Raw genomic sequence first — 27643 nt, forward strand, 5'->3', positions numbered from 1 at the left:
ATTCTTTGGGAGGCAAAAAGGGTTCTACGTAGAACCATATATAATATTTCCCAGCATGCTCTATTGCAGGGAGATTTTAAGAATTGTTTGTTTTACTGTAATATCTGTGTTTTTGGCATGTACATTGATTGGTTGATAAAATTTATACTACATGAAGATAAATAGCATACAGTTTTCTAAACTAGTCCAATATGTTAGTAATTGGATTTATTGCACCCGTTACTGAGATGGTTGTTCAAGTTTAAATGATTGAGGTACTCTCAAGAATTGTTTTTACCTACCCTAGCAGTCATTCTGAATGCAGATTGTGGGTAATTAACAATTCCACTTGTTGACTATCTTAACTCTAGCTGGATTCCAATAAGAATTACTCATCACTTTGCAAGCCAGCATAATGTGAATTGCAGGCCTGATGTGGCCTGTAAACCAGGAGATTTCTAACACAACTGTGTTAGAATATAACTAGGCCCTCAAAGAAAGGCCTTATGACATATGTATTGTCATAAATAATACAAATGTAAAGGATGATAAGGCTGCTGGAACTGTTCATAGATGGTTCTAGGAAGAACCCTCCAAGGATAAAAGGGTTCTCGGTAGAACCCTACATAGAGGGTTCTAGGTAGAACCCTATACAGGGGGTTCTTTGAAGAACCCTACATAGAGGTTCCTAGATAGAACCCTCTGCAAAGAGTTCTAACCAGCACCAAAAAGGGTTTCTCAATGGGGAAAAACCGAAGAACAATGTTTTTTTCCAAGAGTGTATGCAGTGGTTAGATGAGACTGGTGCATTATTGCATGTTCATACATTGCAGTGTGCCACTGCGCTCAGCTACATTAATGCCCATGAATAATCGCCTCCACTAGCACCAGTGCTACTTCAGAAACATGCTGCACTCACTAAGAAAGCAGACACACAAAGGTGGAAAAACGATTCCAGCAACCGAGTACCCACCCAGAGGTTCACCCAGAATCAATAGGGAGAGAAACCATAGCTTCTTGTCATGTTTACACCAGGACACCTAGCCTTATCATTGACTTTAACGATAGCATGCAGCCTCTCATGAAATGAAGCAGCTTATCACCTCTACGGTGGATAATTGAAAGCACTTCTAATGATACAGATATCTGTGGACACGTCCTGACCTTAATGACAGTCTGATATCAGTGGGTTGACCTCCACAGGCTAGGGAGGTAATGACTGGTTGAGCCTGCAATCGTACTAGAAAATTAGAGATGAAAATACAGACGAGAGAGAGAGAGAGAGAGAGAAACTGTGTGCCCTGAGAAATGAGTTCACTCTGCCTGTGTATCAGCAGGGGGTGGAGAGAGGAGGCCTCAGCCCATGGGCTCAGTACAGGCAGCGGACTAAGTGCCAGGATGCAGTGTAGGCTACACTCTTAGAAATAGTGGTGACTCTAGGAATCCTGGAGATCCTCAAAGAACCCCTGGAGTTCCTCAAGGAATCATTGCTAGTCAATAGTTCATATTTACACCTTCAATTATTTGAGGGGTTCTTGGAGGAACCTTTAATGTTTCAATGGGTTCCTGGAGGAACCCTGGAGTGGAGGTGTGGTTTTCTAGCGACGTGGCTTTCATTTTTTTCCCCCACCTGTTAGAGTAAATGTCATTCCTGTGCATCTGTTCTGTTGTATTGTCATCCCATATTAAGGTTGAACACTGATAGTTTTATAAGTTCAATGAGCTGATCCGAAGTTGGTATGGTTACCATTTTATTGGTGCATGTGGGGGGGACCCCTATTCTTCAAAGAACACCTTTTTAATGGTTCCTCTAAGAGCCTTTGAAGAACCCTTTGTGGTTCATTTTTGAACTACCCCCCCACCCTCCACATTAATAATGAATAATAATAATAATAATATGCATAACAATAACAACAAGAACACAATATTTGAGTTGTCAGTGTTTATTATGATATTAGTGGCAAAGCAGAATAAAAAAATCCACATGAGGTAAACTCCAAACAGAGCCCCAAGTCCAATGGATATATCCTCGGACATGTTGATGTTAATGTGTTGATGTTCTCTGTAAGCATAGCCAGAATGATTTTGCAGTGCATGGTGATCAGACAGATTTCCTGTTATATTCATCAGAGGTGTAGGGAGGGTGAAGTCTGTGAAAAATAGTAATTATACAGATGATTAACAAAACATGTACACAACATTGGTTGTTGTGGTAAAATGTGAATGAAAAAAACAGTTTTGATAATGGTTTTCCTACACATACCTTGTCCATAATGTAGAGGCCTATGGGATATTAATTGAAGAGGTAAGGGAGGAGGATGGTAAATGTGATCTCCATAACATACCAATATCAATTGAATACAGTACCAGTCAAAAGTTTGGACACCTACTCATTCAATTTTTTTTTTTTGTTTACTATTTTCTACATTGTAGAATAATAGCGAAGACATCAAAACTATGAAATAACACATACTGAATCATGTAGTAACGAAAAATGTGTTAAACAAATCAAAATATATTTTATATTTGAGATTCTTCAAAGTAGCCACCCTTTGCCTTTAGGCTTTGGACACTCTTGGCATTCTCTCAACCAGCTTCACCTGGAATGCTTTTCCAACAGTCTTGAAGGAGTTTCCACATATGCTGAGCACTTGCTGGCTGATTTCCTGCACTCTGCGGTCCAACTCATCCCGAACCATCTCAATTGGGTTGAGGTCGGGTGATTGTGGAGGCCAGGTCATCTGATGCAGCACTCAATCACTCTCCTTCTTGGTAAAATAGCCCTTACACAGCCTGGAGGTGTGTTGGGCCATTGTCCTGTTGAAAAACAAATGATAGTCCCACTAAATCCAAACCAGATGGGATGGCGTATCGCTGCAGAATGCTGTGGTAGTCAAGCTGGTTAAGTGTGCCTTGAATTCTAAATAAATCACTGACAGTGTCACCAAGAAAGCAACCCCACACCATCACACCTCATCCTCCATGCTTCACGATGGGAACCACACATCCGGAGATCATCCGTTCAGCTAATCTGCGTCTCATAAAGACACAGCAGTTGGATCCAAAAATCTAAAATTTGGATTCATCAGACCAAAGGACAGATTTCCACCGGTCTAATCTCCATTGCTCATGTTTCTTGACCCAAGCAAGTCTCTTATTATTATTGGTGCCCTTTGGTAGTAGTGTCTTTGCAGCAATTCGACCATGAAGGCCTGATCCACGCAGTCTCTGAACAGTTGATTGTGAGATGGGTCTGTTACTTGAACTCTGTGAAGCATTTATTTGGGCTGCAATTTCTGAGGCTGGTAACTCTAATGAACTTATCCTCTGCAGCAGAGGTAACTCTGCGTCTTCCTTTCCTGTGGCAGTCCTCATGAGAGCCAGTTTCATCATAGCGCTTGATGGTTTTTGCAACTGCATTGAAGAAACTTTCAAAGTTCTTGAAATGTTCCGCATTGACTGACCTTGATGTTTTAAAGTAATGATGGACTGTCGTTTCTCCTTGCTTATTTGAGCTGTTCTTGCCATAATATGGACTTTGTCTTTTACCAAATAGGGCTTTCTTCTGTATACCAACCCTACCTTTTCACAACACAACTGATTGGCTCAAATGTATTAAGGAAAGAGATTCTACAAATTAACTTTTAAGAAGACACACCTGTTATTTGAAATGCATTCCAGGTGACTACCTCATGAAGCTGGTTGAGAGAATGCCAAGAGTGTGCAAAGCTATCATCAAGGCAAAGGGTGGCTACTTTGAAGAATCTCAAATATAAAATATATTTGGATTTGTTTAACCCTTTTTTGGTTACTACATGATTCAATATGTGTTTTTTCATAGTTTTGATGTCTTCACTATTATTCTACAATGTAGAAAATAGAAAAAATAAAGAAAAACCCTGGAATGAATAGGTGTGTCCAAACTTTTGACTGGTACTGTACTTTGGTATGCCTCCTCGTCTGTTTTCCTGCAGACACAGAAACAAAAGTGAGCAGTTCATTCATCTGCAACCAATACAGCTATCCTTCAACATATTCTTATAGCCTACATATTCTTACCTCTTTATTGATTGATATCCATTGAATTGTGTCCATTTTCTGTTTTAGAAAGGTTTGCACCAATATGAAAAGATAGATGGTATCATCATAAAACAATATCAATTTAGATCATACAAGGGACAAACCTTACCTTAAATTGAGGAGATCTTAAAATTGTTCAGTGCCTGCACCTGCTGTCCTTTCAAATTCAAATCCAAATGTTTCAGTTGGGCAGTTAGGTTCCTGCAAGAAGCCCCACCAACTAAGGAGGTTCCACGATGAACCCCACCTCCTATGGGGTTCTTGGAAGAACTTTCTGAGGGCAATTTTCATTCCCCCCAGAAGGTTCTTCAAAGAACTTTGAGAATCTTAGAAGAACACTTGTTGAACCCCTAATTTGTAGAGTGTAGGACTGACTGACTACTGGGTGGAGCAGGCCACCTGAACAGCAGATGTGAATTACACATAGCAGACCACAACAGTGCACAACGGTTTGCATATGTAACCAATGTGAAATGGCTAGTTAGTTAGCGGTGGTGCGCACTAATAGCGTTTCAATCGGGTGACGTCACTCGCTCTGAGACCTGAAGTAGTTGTTCCCCTTGCTCTGCAAGGGCCGCGGCTTTTGTGGCGCGATGGGTAACGATGCTTCGTGGGGTGTCAGTTGTTGATGTGTGCAGAGGGTCCCTGGTTCAAGCCCAGGTTTGGGCGAGGAGAGGGACGGAAGCTATACTGTTACACATACATAATACAGAATTATGTGTGGAATAAAGCTACAACTTACAACCTGAGGTTATTGTGCTCTGTAATTAACCATATTAGGTTTTCCACGTGGGCAGGTCTTTGTCTTCCTTTTGCTGAACCCAACAAGCCCAATTAGCCCTTTCATCTCCTGAGCAGCAGCAGAGAGATCAAAGCAGAGAGAAAGTGTCTCCTCAGGATTCTCATCTCATTGATCTACACACAGCGATGCAGCTAAATTCAGCTGCCTTCAATTATTAATGCAGGAAGAAAGTGACTGTCCCGAAGAGCTGTGCTGCCTGCCTGTGCTGGATGGGGTTGGGGTTTGGAACAGGTCCCTTTTTGTCGTTGAGGGCTACGCTGTGTCTGAACTGCTGCAGTAAACATTGTGTAGCGGAGGTGGTTTGGTGAACTATGGTCACATGACGAGCAACCTTGCCTTAGTTCTGAAGACTTATGTTAGCTTGCAGAGTTTATGCCTACTGTAAGGATTAGCTCACGAGCATAACAGGGTATTGAGTTGTGCAGATGTTACATGATCAAAACCTGGGTGGTCACAACTGTACATAGAAATGATGTAACATCCCACTACAAGATGCATTGAAATAGCAAGCATCCATCCAACTACAGTACATCAGACTCTAGTAGGCAGCTTATTGCCCATTTACAACTCAACTTCAAAATGTGAAAGAGAGAATGAAATAATCACACACACAGCCTGTGTGAACCCTGCTTGCCATTCAATAAAAAAAAAACACTAAAGGGATACTACATTACAATAAAAACACCAAACTTCCACAACAGGCAACACACACACACACTCATATATACACACACACACACACACACACACTTTATTGCCAATAAAAAGGGACATTGGACAAGGACATTGCTTCTCTCTCTCTCTCTCTTTCCCTCTCTCCTGTGTCGTGATTGGGATGGAGTTCAAATGCCATTTTCATTATAGGTTCAGAGATGTGGATCTTTTTATGTTTATGGTTCTTATACTCAACCATTGCTTTGGTATTTATGGATGACTTTCAGCATCTGAACTGGTGCACTGGCAATGACCCTGGTCACCTATCTTTCTATTCTCATTTGTCAACATGAAAGACATGTATCCTTCCTGTCCACATATTCCAGCATGCTATTGTTATCGCAAAAGAGAAGCCCACTGTGGTCTGCTCACCCAGTACTTTTAGTTTAAATGTGAATTCCATAAACTTGATTACCCCCTCGGTTTTCACATCACCTAGAGGGCTTGGGCTGTTGCACGATAGCAACCAAGGCCCATGTAAATCAGTTTATAACATTGCATCAATGGTTACTCTGAGAGTTCCTCATATTGAAATTGGCTGTGGCCTCAGGCCCAATGGGCCTAACCTTGGAAAAGTTATTTTAATTTCTACTCCTTCCTTTGTTACAAATAGGAACAGACCAAATGGTGCAGTTCTATGCAATCTTATAGCCATACCAACTATATCAATATCAGACAGGGCCTGCAACCACCTATTGAACGTACCTTGTTTGAGTTGGAGACCTCAAGTGTCTTTAAATATCTTAAAGGACTTGGGTTGATGCATCTGAACAGCTGACTTCCTAAACTGGATTTCATTAAGATTTAGGCTATGCAGACAAATCCAGACATTCTGGTGTTGACTGAAACGTGGCTCTCTGGGGACATTCTGGACACTGATATTAATATTGAGGGTTATAATGTGTTCAGTGATGACAGACAGGGTAGAGGTGGTGGAGTGGCCATTCTAATAAAAAATTATTTCACTGTCTCTTTACTGAAATCTATTTCCCTTGCCAAAATAATGTAGCTACTATCTTTAAGCTTTTGTCTGGGGAACAATGTATCCATAACTGTTATAGGGGCACTCCTTTGTGCACTCGGAGTTAACTAGTTTGTTATCTTCTGTTATTAAATCAGAATGTATTATTATTATTGGAAATTGCAGGCTTCAGACAACCTAAAAGACATGTAATGATCAAAACTTAACCCAGTTTGTGACTAAGCCTACACGGCCCAAAGTCAACTCTGATTGATCTTATTTTAATGAATACACCAGAGAAATATGTTTCTATTGGTGTCTTCGCCCAAGACATTAGTGACCATAAGCCTTGTGTCACTGCAAAGAGGAAGTTCAAAAACTTCATTGAACAGGCTTTTTTACATTATCTTTATTTGAGTGACCTTGATTGTATTTCAGCTATCCCTGAACCTGATTTAGCTTTGTGCCTTTTTGAAAATGTCTTCAATACTTTTGTGGATAATCATGCTCCCTTCAGAAAATGAAAAGTTAAAGGTAGATGGAATGCCTGGTACAGTCCGGAATTATCAGAACTCATTCTGCTTGGGTCAAGGCCAGGAACACAGGCTTAGGCCCAGACTGGCAAGCTTTTAAGCAACTGATGAATCACTGTGTAAGACCAATCAGAAAGGCTCAATCTGATTATTATGTAATCACTCTTTTTGATTCTAATGGCAGCCTAGCCAAATTCTGGAAAAATGTTAAATCCCTGAAGGTTTCTACTTCCTCCTCTCTGCCACAACAAATTAATTCAGACACTGGCCTCAATACGGGGAAAAAAAGCCATCATTGATGAATTACAGTGGCTTGCGAAAGTATTCACCCCCTTGGCATTTTTCCTATTTTATTGCCTTACAACCTGGAATTAAAATGGATTTTCTTTTTGTAGAGCCACCTTTTGCAGAAATTATAGCTGCAAGTCTCTTGGGGTATGTCTCTATAAGCTTGGCACATCTAGCCACTGGGATTGTTGCTCATTCTTCAAAGCAAAACTTCTCCAGATCCTTCAGTTGGATGGGTTCCACTGGTGTACAGCAATTTGTAAGTCATACCACAGATTCTCAATTGGATTGAGGTCTGGGCTTTGACTAGGCCATTCCAATACATTTAATTGTTTACCATTGAACCACTCGAGTGTTGCTTTAGCAGTATGCTTAGGGTCATTGTCCTGTTGGAAGGTGAACCTCCGTCTCAGTCTCAAATCTCTGGAAGACTGAAACAGGTTTCCCTCAAGAATTTCCCTGTATTTAGCGCCATCCATCATTCCTTCAATTCTGACTAGTTTCCCAGTCCCTGCCGATGGAAAAACATCCCCACAGCATGATGCTGCCACCACCATGCTTCACTGTGGGGTGATGAGAGGTGTTGGGTTTGTGCCAGACATAGCATTTTCCATGATGGCCAAAAAGCTAAATTTTTGTCTCATCTGACCAGAGTACTTTTTTTCAATATGTTTGGGGAGTCTCCCACATGCCTTTTGGTGAACACCAAATGTGTTTTCAAATGTTTTTCTTTAAGCAATGGCTTTATTCTATACACTCTTCCACTCTTCCCCAGCTCTGTGGAGTGTACGGCTTAAAGTTGTCCGATGGACAGATAATCCAATCTCCGCTGTGGAGCTTTGCAGCTCCTTCAGGGTTATCTTTTGTCTTTTTGTTGCCGCTCTGATTAATGCCCTCCTTGCCTGGTCCGTGAGTTTTGTTGGGCGGCCCACTCTTGGCAGGTTTGTTGTGGTGCCATATTCTTTCCATTTTTTTATAATGGATTTAATGGTGCTCCGTGGGATGTACAAAGTTTCTGATGTTTTTTTTATATCCCAAACCTGATCTGTACTTCTCCACAACTTTGTCACTGCCCTGTTTGGAGAGCTTCTTGGTCTTCATGGTGCCGCTTGCTTGGTGGGTCCCCTTGCTTAGTGGTGTTGCAGACTCTGGGGCCTTTCAGAACAGGTGTATATATACACTGAGATCATGTGACACTTAGATTGAACACAGGTGGACTTTATTTAACAAATTATGTGATTTCTGAAGGTAATTGGTTGCACCAGATCTTATTTAGGGGCTTCATAGCAAAGGGGGTGAATACATATGCACGCACCACTTTTCCGTTTTACATTTTAATTTTTTTAAACAAGTTCTTTTTTTCATTTCACTTCACCACTTTGGACTATTTTGTGTATGTCCATTACATAAAATCCAAATAAAAATCAATTTATATTACAGGTTGTAATGCAACAAAATAGGAAAAACGCCAGGGGGATGAATACTTTTGTAAGGCACTGTAAATCACATTTTTATTTAAGCGGGCTATCTCTTTTTGAAATAAGTCTATTCACAATGATATTGGGCTGGATGCTGATAGGGGAAACTTGCTGAATGATTAGAGAAATTATAGTCAAAGCTTTTCTTTTAGGCTATTTACAGAAAAATAATTCCTGGATGTTTTGCGAGCAATAGACAATAAATAATAAAAATAAATCCACAGGGGCCGACCAATTGGATCCCAGTCTGCTTAACTGTGCAGCGGCCATCATTGTTGGCTCAATACCCCACATTTTTTATTTAACATTATCAGGAAATATTCCAAAATCATCTCGTGCTGCCACTCCATAAGGGCAGGGATAGTAGAGAGCTTAATAATTTTCGTCCCATTTCAAGGCTTCCTTTTTTTTTAGCAAAAATTCTTGAATCCTTGGTAAATGCACAACTTCGCTTTTTTATATCTGAGAAATGTATTTTTAATACAAACCAATCAGGGTTTAGGCCTGGGCATAGCACTGTTACAGCAACCACTTTAGTTGTTAATGATCTTGTCAATGTTTTAGACACAAAAGCTCTGATGAAGGCCTTGAGGCCGATACGTAAAGCTTAATAAAGAGCAGTGATACTAGACAGAGCAGTGTGCAGGTTTCTTCTTTTTTCTCATCATATTCAACTGTTACCATGCACCTGCAACAAAGATAGCTCAGATGTGCTAATGCTTTAGACACTAAAGCTGTGCTGCTTTGTTTGTGGGCCTGTCAAATGCTTTTGATGATGTTGATCATGCTATTTTATTGAATCTTCCCTGTGGCTCAGTTGGTAGAGCATGGTGTTTGCAATGCCAGGGTTGTGGGTTCGATCCCATGGGGGACCAGTACGGAGAAAAAACAAAATGTATGAAATGTATGCATTCACTACTGTAAGTTCACTAAGAGCGTCTGCTAAATGACTAAAAATGTAAAATGTAAATTGAATAAACTGTCCTCGATAGGTCTGAGCTCTGACGCCTGTTTATGGTTTCATGATTATCTTAGTGACAGAACTCAGGCCATCTGAATTTCTTAAAGTATACAAAGGTGTCCCACAGGGGTTTTCGTCAATATTTCTATAAACACCATTGACACCATCAATCTGTTAAAAAATTTACATTTCATCTATATGCGGATGATACTTTTATGTATGCTATTGCCCCGACTGTGTCAAAACTACAGTCAGATTTTATAGCAATGCAGGAATCCGTTGCTGATTTAAAACTTAATACAGGCAAAAATAAATACATTGTTTCAGATGAACTACATGTTCACTCATTAGGTGGTTCTCCAATCGAACTTGTTCCCGCATATAAATACTTTGGCATTTGGATTGATATGGATTTGACGTTTAAAAACATATAGATAAGCTGGTTAAGAAGCTTAGATTTAAATAAAAAACTGATTGTGCCTTTCTCTAAGCATTGGTAAACAGATTATTCAGTCAACCTTTCTTGATTATGGTGATATTATTCATCAAAGTGCAGCTGATACTACTCTTAAACCTTTGGATGCCATCTACCATAGTGCCCTTCATTTTTTCTTAGCGGTAACTGTTTTGATATTCATCACTGCATCCTGTATCAAAACGTTGTCTGGACTTTGCTAAAGACACGCAGATCTCTACATTACTCTCTTTGTGTTTACAAGGCCCTACTTCATAAACTTCTGTTTTATCTAACTTTGCTGTTGAAGTATAGACACCGGAGTTGCCTAACCCGTTCACAGGATTGGTTAACTCGAGGTTCCTAGGGTCTTTACCGAGCTAGGAAAATCTGCTTTAAGTTTTAATTTACCGTATTGCTGGAACAAAATTCAAAATACATTTCATCTTGATGTTCTGGTGCCATTCAATTAAAACATTTTATTGGGGACTTATTTGTGGAGGAATGTAACTACTACCTACTCATTCCAGGGTTTCTCTTTGTTTATACTATTTTCTACATTGTAGAATAATAGTGAAGATATCAAAACGATGAAATAACACATATGGAAGTAGTAACCAAAAAAGTGTTAAACAAATCCAAATATATTTTATATTTCAGATTCTTCAAAGTAGCCCCCCTTTTCCTTCATGACAGCTTTGCATACTCTTGGCATTCTCTCAACCAGCTTCATGAGGTTGTCACCTGGAATGCATTTCAATTAGCAGGTGTGATGATACTGGATCTCATGAGGACCGCCACAGGAAAGGAAGATCGAGAGTTACCTCTGCTGCAGAGGATAAGTTCTTCAAAGTAGCCACCCTTTGCCTTGATGACAGCTTTGCAAACTCTTGGCATTCTCTCAAACAGCTTCAGCTGGAATGCTTTTCCAACAGTCTTGAAAGAGCTCCCACATATGCTAAGCACTTGTTGGCTGCTTTTCCTTCACTCTGCGGTCCGACTCATCCCAAACCATCTCAATTGGGTTGAGGTCGGGGGATTATGGAGGCCAGGTCATCTGATGCAGCACTTCATCACTCTCCTTCTTGGTAAAAAGCCCTTACACAGCCTGGAGGTGTGTTGGGTCATTGTCCTGTTGAAAAACAAATGATAGTCCCACTAAACCCAAACCAGATGGGATGGTGTATTGCTGCAGAATGCTGTGGTAGCCATGCTGTTTAACTGTGCCTTGAATTCTAAATAAATCACAGACAGTGTCACCAGCAAAGCACCCCCACACCATAACACTAGAGGTCGACCGTTTATGATTTTTCAATGCCAATACCGATACTGATTATTGGAGGACCAAGAAAATCCGATACTGATTAATCGGCCGATTTAATTAATTCATTTATTTATTTGTAATAATGACAATTACAACAATACTGAATGAACACTTATTTTAACTTAATATAATACATCAATAAAATTAATTTAGCCTCAACTAAATAATGAAACATGTTAAATTTGGTTTAAATAATGCAAAAACAAAGTGTTGGAGAAGAAAGTAAAAGTGCAATATGTGCCATGTAAAAAAAGCTAACGTTTTAAGTTCCTTGCTCAGAACATGAGAACATATGAAAGCTGGTGGTTCCTTTTAACATGAGTCTTCGATATTTCCCAGGTAAGAAGTTTTAGGTTGTTGTTATTATAGGAATTATAGGACTATTTCTCTCTAAACCATTTGTATTTCATATACATTTGAATATTGGATGTTCTTATAGGCACTATAGTATTGCCAGTGTAACAGTATAGCTTCCGTCCCTCTCCTCGCCCCTAACTGGGCTCGAACCAGGGACATATCGACAACAGCCACCCTCAAAGAATTGTTACCCATCGCTCCACAAAAGCTGCGGCCCTTGCAGAGCAAGGGGAACAACTACTTCAAGGTCTCCGAGTGAGTGACGTCACCGATTTGAAACTCTATTAGCGCGCAACCCACTAACTAGCTAGCCATTTCACATCGGTTACACCAACCTAATCTCGGGAGTTGATAGGCTTGAAGTCATAAACAGCTCAATGCTTGAAGCATTGCGAAGAGCTGCTGGCAAATGCACAAAAGTGCTGTTTGAATGAATGCTTACGAGCCTGCTGCTGCCTACCACCACTCAGTCAGACTGCTCTATCAAATATCAAATCATAGACTTAATTATAACATAATAGCACACAGAAATACGAGCCTTAGGTCATTTAATATGGTCAAATCCGGAAACTATCATTTCGAAAACAAAACGTTTTATTCTTTCAGTGAAATACGGAACCGTTCCGTATTTTAGCTAACGGGTGGCATCCCTAAGTCTAAATATTGCTGTCAAATTACACAACCTTCAATATTATGTCATAATTATGTACAATTCTGGCAAATTAATTATGGTCTTTGTTAGGAAGAAATTGTCTTCACATAGTTCGCAACCAGCCAGGCGGCCCAAACTGCTGCATATACCCCGACTCTTATTTCCTTTGTCTTATCTTCCTGTCTTCTTTTCACAATGTTCTGTACATGTTGATATTTGGTTTTATTAAATGACCCGTCCGTAGGCCATCTATATTCAGTGGCGTCTTTAGTCCAATCATGCCTTTTCATGAAAACCCAGGTTAAGTCTTTTTTCATAGTGGGGTATTTCCCAATTAAAAAGTGTAGATGGGTGGCGAGGTTTCATTGCAACTGGCGCCTCAGACAACTCCGAGCTCCAGTCTGCCATTTCTCAAAAATATATGTTTTTTTAATGTTTTTAAAATTTATTTTTATTAGGCTCTACGTGTAATGTGAATATAGATACATTAATGCAAAATAACCCTATATATGTATAGTCTATCCCTTAAAACCTCTTAGGGATAGGGGGCAGTATTTTCACGGCCGGATGAAAAACGTACCCAAATTAAACTACCTCCTACTCGGGCCCAGGAGGTAGGATATGCAAATTATTAGTAGATTTGGATAGAAAACACTCTGAAGTTTCTAAAGCTGTTTGAATGATGTCTGTGAGTATAACAGAACTCATATGGCAGGTAAAAACCTGAGAAAAATCCAACCAGGAAAATGGAAAATCTGAGGTTGTAGTTTTTAGTGATTGCCTTTCCAGTATACAGTGACTATGGGTTCATTTTGCACTTTCTAAAGCTTCCACTAGATGTCAACAGTCTTTAGAACGTTGTTTGAGGATTCTATGGTGAATTTGAAGGGAATAACAGCCCAAGGAAGTAGGTGTCCCACTATAAGGCATGGGCTCAGTCACGCGCAAGGACTTGGGAGCGAGCTGAGTTCATATTCACTCCTAAAGAGAACGGATAGGTCCGGTTGGAATTTTATTGAAGATATATGTTAAAAACAACCTAAAGATTGATTCTATACATCGTTTGACATGTTTCTACAAACTGTAGTATAACTTTTTTGAATTTTCGACTGGACTAAGTAAGCATGCGCGTTGTGGATTTGGATAGTGAACAAAATGGATGTATTTGGACATAAATATGAACTTTAGCGAACATTTATTGTGGAGTTGGGGTTCCTGGGAGTGCCTTCTGATGAAGATAATTGAAGGTAAGTGAATATTTATAATGTAATTTCTTAGTGTTATTGACTCCAAGATGGAAGGTTTCTGTTTGCTAGTTGTTGGTGTCTTTTGGGCTGTACTCAGATTATTGCAAATTGTGCTTTCGCCGTGAACCTTTTTTGAAATCTGACAAAGCGATTACATTTAGGAGAAGTGTATCTATAATTCTGTGCTTAACACTTCTATATTGATCAAAGTTTATGATGAGTATTTCTGTAATATGTGTGCTCATTCACCGGATGGTTTGGAGCCAAACATTTCTGAACATTACGCGCCAATGTAAAATGGGGGTTTTGGATATAAATATGAACTTTATCGAGCAAAACATGCATGTATTGTGTAACATGAAGTCCTATGAGTGCCATCTGATGAAGATCATCAAAGGTTAGTGAATATTTTAGCTGTATTTTTGTTTTTTGTGATGCATCTAGTTGCTTGGAAAATGGCTGTGTGGTTTTTCTTGTGAAGTTTGTCCTAACAATCTAATTTTATGCTTTCGCCGTAAAGCCTTTTTGAAATCGGACAATGTGGTTGGATTAATGAGAGTCTTATCTTTAAAATGGTGTAAAATAGTTGATTGTTTGAGAAAATGGAATTATGAGATTTTAGCTGTTTTGAATTTGGTGCTCTGATTTTCCCACTGGCTGTTGTCAAATCAATCCCGCTAACGGGATTCGCGTGTTAAGGGGTCACTAACAGGTTAACTTGAATACATTTATTTACAGCAGGGTGATAAGTAAAGGATCATTGAATACCATGTAATGTATGGGTGGTGTAAAATAATAGTTCTCTATGGAGCAACCATGAAATAGCAAAAGGTTCAAGATGATTTATAACTGGTATAATCTTTGGTGAGACAATTTCCCTAGTTCTATAAGCTATCATGGCTAAGGTGTTGACCCCCGGACAGTGTGACACCAATTACAGCTGACTCAAGGCCAAGTGAAACTGCCCTTCACCCATTTCAGACAAGCACTCTACCGACAGTTGAGGGAAATGTTTCCCACCACCAGAGATGTTGCAAGACTGGGTGAAGTGCTCTTCACTGAAGATGATAATATCCTCGACAAGATGGAAAAGATGAAGACTGAAGAAAAAGCAAGGAAGACTGGCCTTAACACAGCTCAGGAAGGCCCAGCTAGCCCAACTGGACAAAGGAAAAACCAACAATCTAATGGTGGCTGTAACCCCAGCTGCCCTGCAACAGCAGCCTCCTCCACCGCCTGCTCCACAGTTTACCGAAGCACCTGCTACTCAGTTTCCTCCTCAACCATTTGGGAACCCACAACCATACCTACTACCACTGAGACAACCGCTGGTGTTCTGGTACTGCGGTGTGGCAGGCCTTATGAGAAACATGTGCCCTCACCAACCACAGCAGCAGCAACCCTCGTAGCAGAGAAGGCGAGGTCAATGGAGAGGGAAGTTCCCTCTGCCAGCATTCCAAGGAGGACGAGGCGGGAGATCGGCCTTTACAGGACAGCCTCAACCTGTTTTTTTCCCCCCAGACTCAACCAATGAATGGTCGACAATATGGATGGCCCTAACAGTCTTCTGCAACAAACCAGGCATGGTTCCCAGCGCAGAATAGTCAACAATAGGGATGCCCTGACCCCTTTCTCCAGTGTCACCAGTACATATTTCCGGATGGTACCGAAGAACCAATCCTTACTCTGAAGATCAACGATCAAGAGGTACCATTTTTAATAACCTATCACGTCCCACCCAGACCCAGATGTTGTTACACATGACCACTATGGTCACATTGTCAAAAATAAAACTTGGGGAAAACCTTTGAGATACATGTTTTTGATACTTCTTATCATCCACCAGCAGCCTCTGCTGGGGGGAATAGAGATACAAGGGAATCAATTGAAAACCAGTAACCAATGGGTAAAAATGGTTCAGAACCTGAGCCGACAAGCCACGCCTAGTGGTTCGTATGTAGTAATTTAAAAAAACTCTGAGTGAATTGTTTGGATCAATTGTAGTCCCATTGCTAAGTATAGTGGGGGAAAAAAGGATTTGATCCCCTGCTGATTTTGTATGTTTGCCCACTTACAAAGAAATGATCTGTCTATAATTTTAATGGTAGGTTTATATGAACAGTGAGAGACAGAATAACAACAAAAAAATCCAGAAAGACGCATGTCAAAAATGTTATAAAATGATTTGCATTTTAATGAGGGAAATAAGTATTTGACCCCTCTGCAAAACATGACTTAGTACTTGGTGGCAAAACCCTTGTTGGCAATCACAGAGGTCAGACGTTTCTTGTAGTTGGCCACCAGGTTTGCACACATCTCAGGAGGGATTTTGTCCCACTCCTCTTTGCAGATCTTCTCCAAGTCATTAAGGTTTCGAGGCTGACGTTTGGCAACACGATACTTCAGCTCCCTCCACAGATTTTCTATGGGATAAAGGTCTGGAGACTGGCTAGGCCACTCCAGGACCTTAATGTGCTTCTTCTTGAGCCACTTCTTTGTTGCCTTGGCTGTGTGTTTTGGGTAATTGTCATGCTGGAATACCCATCCACGACCCATTTTCAATGCCCTGGCTGAGGGAAGGAGGTTCTCACCCAAGATTTGACGATACATGGCCCCGTCCATCGTCCCTTTGATGCGGTGAAGTTGTTCTGTCCCCTTAGCAGAAAAACACCCCCAAAGCATAATGTTTCCACCTCCATGTTTGACGGTGGAGATAGTGTTCTTGGGGTCATAGGCAGCATTCCTCCTCATCCAAACACGGCGAGTTGAGTTGATGTCAAAGAGCTCCATTTTGGTCTCATCTGACCACAACACTTTCACCAGTTGTCCTCTGAATCATTCAGATGTTCATTGGCAAACTTCAGACGGGCATGTATATGTGCTTTCTGGAGCAGGGGGACCTTGCGGGCGCTGCAGGATTTCAGTCCTTCACGGTGTAGTGTGTTACCAATTGTTTTCTTGGTGACTATGGTCCCAGCTGCCTTGAGATCATTGACAAGATCCTCCCGTGTAGTTCTGGGCTGATTCCTCACCGTTCTCATGATCATTGCAACTCCACTAGGTGAGATCTTGCATGGAGCCCCAGGCCGAGGGACAGTTATTTTGTGTTTCTTCCATTTGCGAATAATCGCACCAAATGTTATCGCCTTCTCACCATGCTGCTTGGCGATGGTCTTGTAGCCCATTCCAGCCTTGTGTAGGTCTACAATCTTGTCCCTGACATCCTTGGAGAGGTCTTTGGTCTTGGCCATGGTGGAGAGTTTGGAATCTGATTTATTGATTGCTTCTGTGGACAGGTGTCTTTTTTACAGGTAACAAGCTGCAGTTAGGAGCACTCCCTTTTAAGAGTGTGCTCCTAATCTCAGCTCGTTACCTGAATAAAAGACACCTGGGAGCCAGAAATCTTTCTGATTGAGAGGGGGTCAAATACTTATTTCCCTCATTACAATGCAAATCAATTTAGAACATTTTTGACGTGTTTTTCTGGATATTTTTGTTGTTATTCTGTCTCTCACTGTTCAAATAAACCTACCATTAAAATTATAGACTGATCCTTTCTTTGTCAGTGGGCAAACGTACAAAATCAGCAGGGGATCAAATACTTTTTTCCCCCACTGTACGTCTATCACATGCAGTGTCTTCTCATACATCCTCCAACAAGTTAAGACAGCTAGGAATCAACCCAGATGCATCCAATTATGTCTCCAAAGAGTATTCCACCATGATTAACCATACTATTGGCTCTCATAAGGTTTCTGGTCAGCTTACCAATCCATGTGCCCGAATGAGAAATATACTCCCCAGTAATGGGTCTATCCAGAGCCTTAGTCTGAGATCCGCCCTTATGTTTAGGGGTAGTAAGTATGCCTCTAAGTTTTATATAATGTCTCCTCTGCTATTGAATGTCCTAAATATCCCATTCATCCACTGCCTTTGGCAATTGGAAATAACAAGAGAGAACCTGTCTTGAATAATTTGAGACCTGTAACCGAACCCCAACTTAGTCTTTGTGGTAGGGGTAGTATTACAATGGTCCTTTCAGACAGCTATAGGAGTTACGTGGGTTTGCCACCAACTACCGAACCCTCCCTTAATATGAATTATGCATTAACCTTCTCTGACTCTAAAACTGGAATACCGATATCCGTTATAGGGTCTGGACTGGGAGCTCCTAATGGGCTTATGTGGGTTTGCGGTGAAAATGGCTTCTTAGAATTGCCTAATGGGTGGGATGGTTGCTGTTATTTAGGCCAAACAAAAAATTCAAGTCGCAACCATACCCCTGCTGACCCTATTGGAGGCTAAGCGTAACTCCACAGCACACCGTAGTAGCCATGTGAAACGAGCAATGGCAGATAATGGCTTGGCTAGTAGATTTTCTCTTAGCAATGGTGAACTGTTCGGATTGGCACTCTTCCCAGGGGTTGGAATTAAAGTGTTTGGGGATTGGATTAATAACATCACCTACTCCATGCAGGCCAATATGAATTTGACTATTGCTGGTTTTGCACTTCTTTCTACTGATGTTCAGAATCTTAAAGCTGTTACAGCCAGGCATAGCCTGGCATTAGACTACATCCTGGCTAAGGAGGGTGGATATTGCAGGGCCCTATTTCCCCCACTGACTGTGTTATGCTTCTCCCTGACTCCTCTGATAATTATTGCATAATCTTTGTCATATTAACAGTTGGCTGACACCTACACCCCTACAAGAGAAGACTCCTGGTTCCTGTTTGGGTGGTTGAAAGATAAACTAGGACATTTTGGATTGAAGTTGTTTTCCATTTTAGTCCCATTATTGGCCCCCGTGCTTGTTCTGCTGATTTGCATTTGTGCATCCTGTGCAGCTGGAAAATATGTACTTCATAAGGCCATGTTTATGCTTCATGTTTCTCATCCCCCAGACCCTTATTTGTATCCTCAATCTCCTGAGGATTGCTTGCAATCCAATACACCTTTATGTATGATTCTTATAATTACTATGCTTGAGTTGCTTTGCTTTTGTTGAGGCCTTGTGTCCTCAAAGGGGGGGAATAAAGAGGGTTAAACCAAGGCCTTGTACCTTTTAAAGGGTTAATAAATTATGTTTTGATAAAACTTAAGGTCTCCTCTTCAGGAGACCTCTGTGTGTGTGTTAAAACCTGTTGTTGAGCGTTGTGACCTTCAGACACTATCAGAAGGCAACTGCATTCAGACTCCTCCTGTATGGATCCCACCATGGTTCTGGTTTTCTGAGAACACAAGGCTGCCACAGACCTGATGAAACCAGCCCCGTCAGAAGATGCTTACACTCGTTCACCTTGTCATGAACCTATACTTGTGATGAAAGGTCAAGTTTCGGTCAAGTTGCTGATAAGATGGTTCCTGCTGTCAGGGGAGATCAGATTTATTAACATGTTGTTGCCAGGAAAAGTTACGTATGGGGGATTGGAGGCTATATGAGTTACAGGATGTCTTAGACATTTTGCAGAACTTGGGAAGAAACTATCATTTACTGTTATACTGTACTCTGTACCAACTTCTGCATACAAATTGTATTGCTAAAGGAGTATTTTTTTAATACTTAAAATAATGAGTCTGTGTTTCCTTTCCATTGCTAATGTATGTTTTGATAATTATATAGACCTGTTCATTTGTTGAAGAAATGTACCTACCTTGTCAAATCACAACTGATTGGCTCAAACGCATTAAGGAAAGAAATTCCAGAAATACATTTTTAAGAAGACACACCTGTTCATTGAAATGCTTTCCAGGTGACTACCTCATGAACTGGTTGAGAGAATGCCAAGAATGTGCAAAGCAGCCATCAAGGCGAAGGGTGGCTATGTGAAGAATCTCAAATATAAAATACATTTTGATTTGTTTAACACTTTTTTGGTTACTACATGATTCCATGTGTTATTTAATAGTTTTGATGTCTTCACTATTATTATACAATGTAGAAAATAGTAAAAATATAGAATAACCCTTGAATGAGTAGGTGTTCAAAAACTTTTGACTGGTAGTATATACAGTTGAAGTCGGAAGTTTACATACACCTTAGCCAAATACATTTAAACTCAGTTATTCACAATTCCTGACATTTAATCCTAGTAAAAATTCCTGTCTTAGGTCAGTTAGGATCACCACTTTTAAGATTGTGAAATGTCAGAATAATAGTAGAGAGAATGATTTATTTCAGCTTTTATTTCTTTCATCACATTCCCAGTGGGTCAGAAGTTTACATACACTCAATTAGTATTTGGTAGCATTGCCTTTAAATTGTTTGACTTGGGTCAAATGTTTCAGGTAGCCTTCCACAAGCTTCCCACAATAAGTTGAGTGAATTTTGGCCCATTCCTCCTGACAGAGCTGGTGTAACTGAGTCAGGTTTGTAGGCCTCCTTGCTCACACACACTTTTTCAGTTCTGCCCAAAAATGTTCTATGGGATTGATGTCAGAGATTTGTGATGGCCACTCCAATACCTTGACTTTGTTGTGTTTAAGCCATTTTACCACAACTTTGGAAGTATGCTTGGGGTCATTGTCCATTTGGAAGTCCCATTTGCGACCAACCTTTAACTTCCTGACTGATGTCTTGATGTTGCTTCAATATATCCACATCATTTTCCTGCCTCATGATGCCATCTATTTTGTGAAGTGCACCAGTCCCTCCTGCAGCAAAGCACCCCCACAACATGATGCTGCCACCCCCGTACTTCACGGTTGGGATGGTGTTCTTCGGCTTGCAAGCCTCCCCTTTTTCCTCCAAACATAACAATTGTCATTATGGCCAAACAGTTCTATTTTTGTTTCATCAGACCAGAGGATATTTCTCCAAAAAGTACGATCTTTGTCCCCATGTGCAGTTGCAAACCGTAGTCTGGCGGTTGTGGAGCAGTAGGTTCATCCTTGCTGAGCGGCCTTTCAGGTTATGTCGATATAGGACTCGTTTTACTGTGGATATAGATACTTTTGCACCTGTTTCCTCCAGCATCTTCACAAGGTTCTTTGCTGTTGTTCTGGGATTGATTTGCACTTTTCGCACCAATGTATGTTCATCTCTAGGAGACAGAACACGTCTCCTTCCTGAGCGGTATGATGGCTGCGTGGTCTCATGGTGTTTATACTTACGTACTATTGTTTGTAAAGATGAACGTGGTACCTTCAGGCGTTTGGAAATTGCTCCCAAGGATGAACCAGACTTGTGGAGGTCCACAATGTTTTTTCTGAGGTCTTGGCTGATTTCTTTTGATTTTCCCATGATGTCAAGCAAGAGGCACTGAGTTTGAAGGTAGGTCTTGAAATACATCCACAGGTACACCTCCAATTGACTCAAATTATGTCAATTAGCCGATCAGAGGCTTCTAAAGCCATGACATAATTTTCTGGAATTTTCCAAGCTGTTTAAAGGCACAGTCAACTAAGTGTATGTAAAACGTTTGACACACTGGAATTGTGATATATATATATATATATATATATATATATATATATATATACAGTTGAAGTCGGAAGTTTACATACACTTAGGTTGGAGTCATTAAAACTCGTTTTTCAACCACTCCACAAATGTCTTGTTAATAAACTAGAGTTTTGGCAAGTCGGTTAGGATATCTACTTTCCAACAATGGTTTACAGACAGATTATTTCACTTATAATTCACTGTATCACAATTCCAGTGGGTCAGAAGTTTACATAGACTAAGTTGGCTGTGCCTATTATTCATTTCACATTCTTAAAATAAAGTGGTGATCCTGACTGACCTAAGACAGGGAATTTTTACTAGGATTAAATGTCAGGAATTGTGAAAAACTGAGTTTAAATGTATTTCGCTAAGGTGTATGTAAACTTCCAACTTCAACTGTATATGTGTGTAATATATAGTTTAGTTATAATGTATATATTTATGTTGTATGTACAGGGCGCAATTGTAAAAGAGACCTAGGTCTCCATATGTCTTCCGTGATCAAATAAATGTTAAATAAATAAATACCATATGTCTCACTGATTAACTGAGCCTATCATCCATCCATGGGACGATGTACTGCGTGTGTGTGTGTTTGCATCCCCCAAAATAAAATGTCAAAATAATTATTGCTTGTATATCTAAATGTACAGTATGTCCTGCTCAGACAGTGTTGCAAAAGTCTGTTATAAAATCAGATAAGAGGTAAGGCTCTTTCTCAAATCTGGCATTAAACTTTTTGACCGAGAAATAATAGAGACTGTTGCACAACTGCAAAACAATGAACGTTGTGCAACTGAGCACTAAGCAATTTAGAAACAAGTTTATCTTTATTGTTCACTGGGGGGGAAACGGGTGATATTGAAAGCATGTGATAAAATTCTGTTATGACATGTTTAAGATAAGTAAATTGATTACTACTTGTCTCTACAGATATTTAGTTTCCCAAATCTGGTATGATAAATCTAATAAATCCTGTCCATACTAATTCCATAGACACAGTATATCGATATTGTGTAACGTGATGGCTGGTGACAGATCATTCTGTTTTTCCTGAAGCTTACAAAATGGATGCCGGATTTGGGAAGGTTGCATTGTAAAGAAGCAGATTATAAACATATGAATACTTTGGGAATCGATCTCATGGTGTGTCCAAACTCAAAAAGCTTAATTAAATCAGCACACTAGGCTGAAGGTGCAGGGCCTCTCCAGTAGGATTGGATACGCTTTATAAAGCAGTCTGCATGAGACAAGGAGGGGTGGAGAAAAGGATGGCTACAGTTAGTGGGCTATTAGGCCAGTCTTTTGACAGCATATCCTACTCAGTTGACTTGTCATCATGCATTCTTGAATGTTCCATCCATTTAACACTGCACAGCAGGAAATGGAATCTTGCCTCTCAGAATGAATTGCTATTCTATTTGAGGGCTATTTTCTGAGATGCATCTAAAGAATATGAATAGTGTCTGAAGCCTAACAGTTAAATGTATGACTCCACGAGTGGTTCTGACAGGGGTATATCTGGGCCATCAACTGACAGCTACTGACTCCCTAATTTAGCAATGGAAACATTGGGCCTAGGACGTTTTTTTTAATCTTAACTGCAGAAATGTCTAAAGTACATGGAGCTGGTATCTCCCAATCATAATGTGAGCTGATCTTTGCAAGATTGTTCCATGCCTTGTCGGTCATTTGTAGCAGAGTTACAAATTGTCTACTTTACCAATAAGATCACCCTCCACTAAGCTACCTGGGGTGGCAGGTAGCCTAGTGGTTAGAGCATTGGGCCAGTAACTGAAAGGTTGCTGACAAGTTAAACATCTGTCATTCTGCCCCTGAACAAGGTAGTTAACCCACTGTTCATAGGCTGTCATTGTAAATAAGAATTTGTTCTTAACTGACTTGCATAGTTAAATAAAGGTTAAATAAAAAATTACTAAACACAGTTCATGACTTCATCATCCTGTGTCAGTGAGTCATTATGGGGACATGGAAGTGAGTCTATTCCACAGCCAGACTCTTAGTTCAGTTATTTAATCCTTCCCTGGTTAAGTCATGGGGCAACAGAGGTGATTGGCAAGGGTTCCTGCAGTAGCCAGCCATGCTGGCCAGTTGTGACGTGGGCCAGGGATGCTGCAGTGAATCCTTTGGGAAATGACATCAGTGTGAGCAAAAAGGAAGCGGGGGTTGGATGGGACACCCACACCATGAACCATTCTACCGTGGTGAACTCCATTAAGACAGTGTAATCAGGTTTAAAATGACAGTGTTCAATTTAAACGAAGTGCACCTACTATTTTCCCTCAGATGTACACTCTAGTTTCAACCTCCTCGCTGCATCTATTACTGTACCAATGTGAAACACTGCAAACCAATACTGTATGAACTCTGGCTTCTTTTAGCTATATTCTTTATAATTTCTATAATCTCACCATGATAACAGCACCTTCTGCCCTATAGGCCACATAACTGCTCATGGGTCAACCAATCATGCTTCATACTAAACATGATGACAATTAAATATTTGAAACTGGTTTCAACAAATCTGTCCTGAATTCCAACTTCATGGAGGTAGATTGTGCAATGCAATCGCATGGTTTTGGCAGAGGTACAATACCCTTGTTGCTTACTGTTTGGCTGCCAAAAAATGTCTAGTAAGCAATGAATTCATCCACCCTTAAAGGGGCAAACTGAACTTGCTACATACATGTTCTGATTTATAAATTAATGATATGTACCCATTGATTCTTGAAGATTATAACTTATAAATGCATTGTGAACTGGGATATGTTCCGCATAGCGTCGGACAATAACATTGATGAATACGCTGATTTGGTGAGCGAGATTATTAGCAAGTGCATTGGTGATATTGTACCCACAGCGTCTATTGAAACATTCCCCAACCAGAAACCGTGGATTGATGGCAGCATTCGCGCAAAACTGAAGGAGCGAACCACTGCTTTTAATCAGGGCAAGGTGACCGGAAACATGACCAAATACAAACAGTGTAGCTATTCCCTCCGCAAGGCAATCAAACAAGCTAAGCGTCAGTATAGAAAAAGTGGAGTCGCAATTCAACGGCTCAGACACGAGAGGTATGTGGCAGAGTCTACAGTCAATCACGGACTACAAAAGGAAAACCAGCCCCGTCGCGGACCAAGATGTCTTGCTCCCAGACAAACTAAACAACTTCTTTGCTCGCTTTGAGGACAATACAGTGCCACTGACATGGCCCGCTACCAAAACCTGTGGGCTCTCCTTCAATGCAGCCAACGTAAGTAAAACATTCAAACGTGTTAACCCTTGCAAGGCTGCCGGCCCAGACGGCATCCCCAGCCGCATCCTCAGAGCATGCGCAGACCAGCTGGCTGGTGTGTTTACGGACATATTCAATCCATCCTTATCCCAGTCTGCTGTTCCCACATGCTTCAAGAGGGCCACCATTGTTCCTGTTCCCAAGAAAGCTAAGGTAACTGAGCTAAATGACTATCACCCCGTAGTACTCACTTCCGTCATCATGAAGTGCTTTGAGAGACTAGTACCTGACACCCTAGACCCACTCCAATTTGCTTACCTCCCCAATAGGTCCACAGAAGATGCAATCGCAATCACACTGCACACTGCCCTAACCCATCTGGACAAGAGGAATACCTATCTAAGAATGCTGTTCATCGACTACAGCTCAGTATTTAACACCATAGTGCCCTCCAAACTTGTCATTAAGCTCGAGACACTGGGTCTCGACCCCGCCCTGTGCAACTGGGTCCTGGACTTCCTGACGGGCCGCCCCCAGGTGGTGAGGGTAGGTAACAACATCTCCACCCCACTGATCCTCAACACTGGGGCCCCACAAGAGTGCGTTCTCTTGCCCTCTCCTGTACTCCCTGTTCACCCATTACTGCGTGGCCATGCATGCCTCCAACTCAATCATCAAGTTTGCAGACGACACTACAGTGGCAGGCTTGATTACCAACAACGACGAGACGGCCTACAGGGAGGAGGTGAGTGTGGTGTCAGGAAAATAACCTCACACTCAATGTCAAAAAAACAAAGGAGATGATCGTGGACTTCAGGAAACAGCAGAGGGAGCAGCCCTCTATCCACATCGACGGGACAGTAGTGAAGGTAGAAACTTTTAAGTTCCTCGGTGTACACATCACGGACAAACTGAAATGGTCCACCCACACAGACAGCGTGGTGAAGAAGGCGCAACAGCGCCTCTTCAACCTCAGGAGGCTGAAGAAATTCGGCTTGTCACCAAAAACACTCACAAACCTTTACAGATGCACAATCGAGAGCATCCTGCAAACTACCTGCCCTTCAGGACACCTACACCACCCGATGTCACAGGAAGGCCAAAAAGATCATCAAAGACAACAACCACTCGAGCCACTGCCTGTTCACCCCACTATCATCCAGACGGCGAGGTCAGTACAGGTGCATCAAAGCGGGGACCGAGAGACTGAAAAACAGCTTCTATCTCAAGGCCATCAAGCTGTTAAACAGCCATCACTAACATTGAGTGGCTGCTGCCAACATACTGACTAATCTCTAGCCACTTTAATAATGAAAAAATGTATGTAATAAATGTATCACTAGCCACTTTAAACAATGCCACTTTATATAATGTTTACATACCCTACATGACTCATCTCATATGTATATACTGTACTCTATACCATCTACTGCATCTTGCCTATGCCGATCGGCCATCGCTCATTCATATATTTTTATGTACATATTCTTATTCATTCCTTTACACTTGTGTGTATAAGGTAGTTGTTGTGAAATTGTTAGGTTAGATTACTTGTTAGATATTAATGCATGGTCGGGAACTAGAAGCACAAGCATTTCTCTACACTCGCATTAACATCTGCTAACCATGTGTATGTGACAAATAAAATTTGATTTGAGCTCAGTTCAAATGTTGTACTCCATCAGAACCCAAAATATCAGCTTGTTCAATGTTTCTAAACAAAGTTACTATTAAACACTTTATAGCCTCTATTGTTTGTATATAATGTATGTTTAGTCCTTGCATCCATAGCTCTGTCTATGAATTTGGTTATATTTCTCCAGCCCCATCCCTCTGCATTTTACAGAAACAGGGGCTGTGAAAAGGCTTTGGTATTGTTTCAACTGCTGACTGCCTCTTTAAAAAAATATAGGCAAATGGGAGGTATTGAGAGTTGCAGTTTCTCTACCCATGGCGTATTCATTCCTACCTGAATAAAAATAATCTGTCAGGCCTATAACTGCTGCAATTCAAAATGCGCACTGATGTCACTGTCAGAGTGCAGTAGTTTGTTGGTAGGCTACTTACTTTCTCTTGTATTCGTCTCTCTCTCGTTTGACTTTAGCCAACACATTATACAGAGCTCTTATTTCTGGGGTGATGGTATCGATTTGGACCCCAACACCGTCCGGATGATTCCAGGATACACCAGGGCCCTGGAGAGTCTCATAGCGCTCTCCGTGTCTTCTCACGTGTGTGAAACTCCAAATGGTACCAGGCAGTCGGGATTCAGGAGAGTCGGTTTGGACAGCTACTTCACGAGTGTATACTTGGTATCGTTGTTGCTCCAAGGCTTGCTGCAGTTGGTTCTCTAATAATTTGTTTCTCCGCTCTAATTCATGAACTTTGGCAAGAAAACAGCGAAACCGCAGGTTCAGTGTCTTCAGGACATGAATATTGGACCCCAAATCATTTCGAAGCGCACTGGTTACAGCGCCCGTCCCAGCAGTGGACATACCGCTGACAGGAATTGTAGCAATCATAGCAGCAGGCGGAGAATCAAAAAAAGAGTTCATCATACTGGTAAACATACAAATGATAAAACCTTGTTTTGTTTTTTGTTTTGCTACATGAATTTAACAACAAAACCGATCATATCCTCCAAAATGCCAGGTCTCCAGGTAATTTCTTATGATGTGGCTCCTTGAAATTAGATTGACGGGGCAGTTGAAGGTGATGGACCTTCGCTGTACTCAAACCTCCAGAAAACACCTTTTCCTATTGGTAGGCTATCCACAAACATATAATCTTATCAGTCCAGATCTCTGGCGCAACGGGAAAGTCTCCATCCTCCTCTGTTATACGCAGGAATATGACACACCGTGCGTTTGCCTCTGCTTTTTCAGATGCTGCTGATGCTGTAGGCCTATGCGCTCAGCTTCTCCCTTTCCCATTCTCTCTAGACACACTCACTGTCTTTACTCCTATTCGCGTTTCTTTCTCCGGACTCTGGTACCGCGGTGTGATGACAGACTAGTCTACAGCCCTACCCCTGCCTCTTTGTGGCGCCGCTGGGTCATTCAAGCAAACTGCTAAACTGGGCACTGTATGCGTCAACCCTCACAGTCTCT

General features: G+C 41.1%; 1 protein-coding gene across 4 annotated transcripts in view; it reads right to left on the reverse strand.

Annotated features, from left to right (window-relative positions):
• Positions 1-27643, reverse strand: part of LOC106582958 (intermediate filament family orphan 2) — a 79162-nt gene extending 51519 nt beyond the window's left edge. The window contains exon 1 of one of the 4 annotated variants that reach the window (XM_014166601.2): positions 26601-27643. In XM_014166601.2, coding sequence (XP_014022076.2) covers positions 26601-27103 — 503 coding nt within the window. In that variant the 5' untranslated portion in view covers positions 27104-27643. The remainder of the gene's footprint in view (positions 1-26600) is intronic. The other 3 variants (XM_014166605.2, XM_014166602.2, XM_014166604.2) reach the window with 3 other exon arrangements.

The sequence above is a fragment of the Salmo salar genome, chromosome ssa22 (assembly GCF_905237065.1).
Source record: "Salmo salar chromosome ssa22, Ssal_v3.1, whole genome shotgun sequence".
NCBI classification, from domain to species: domain Eukaryota; kingdom Metazoa; phylum Chordata; class Actinopteri; order Salmoniformes; family Salmonidae; genus Salmo; species Salmo salar.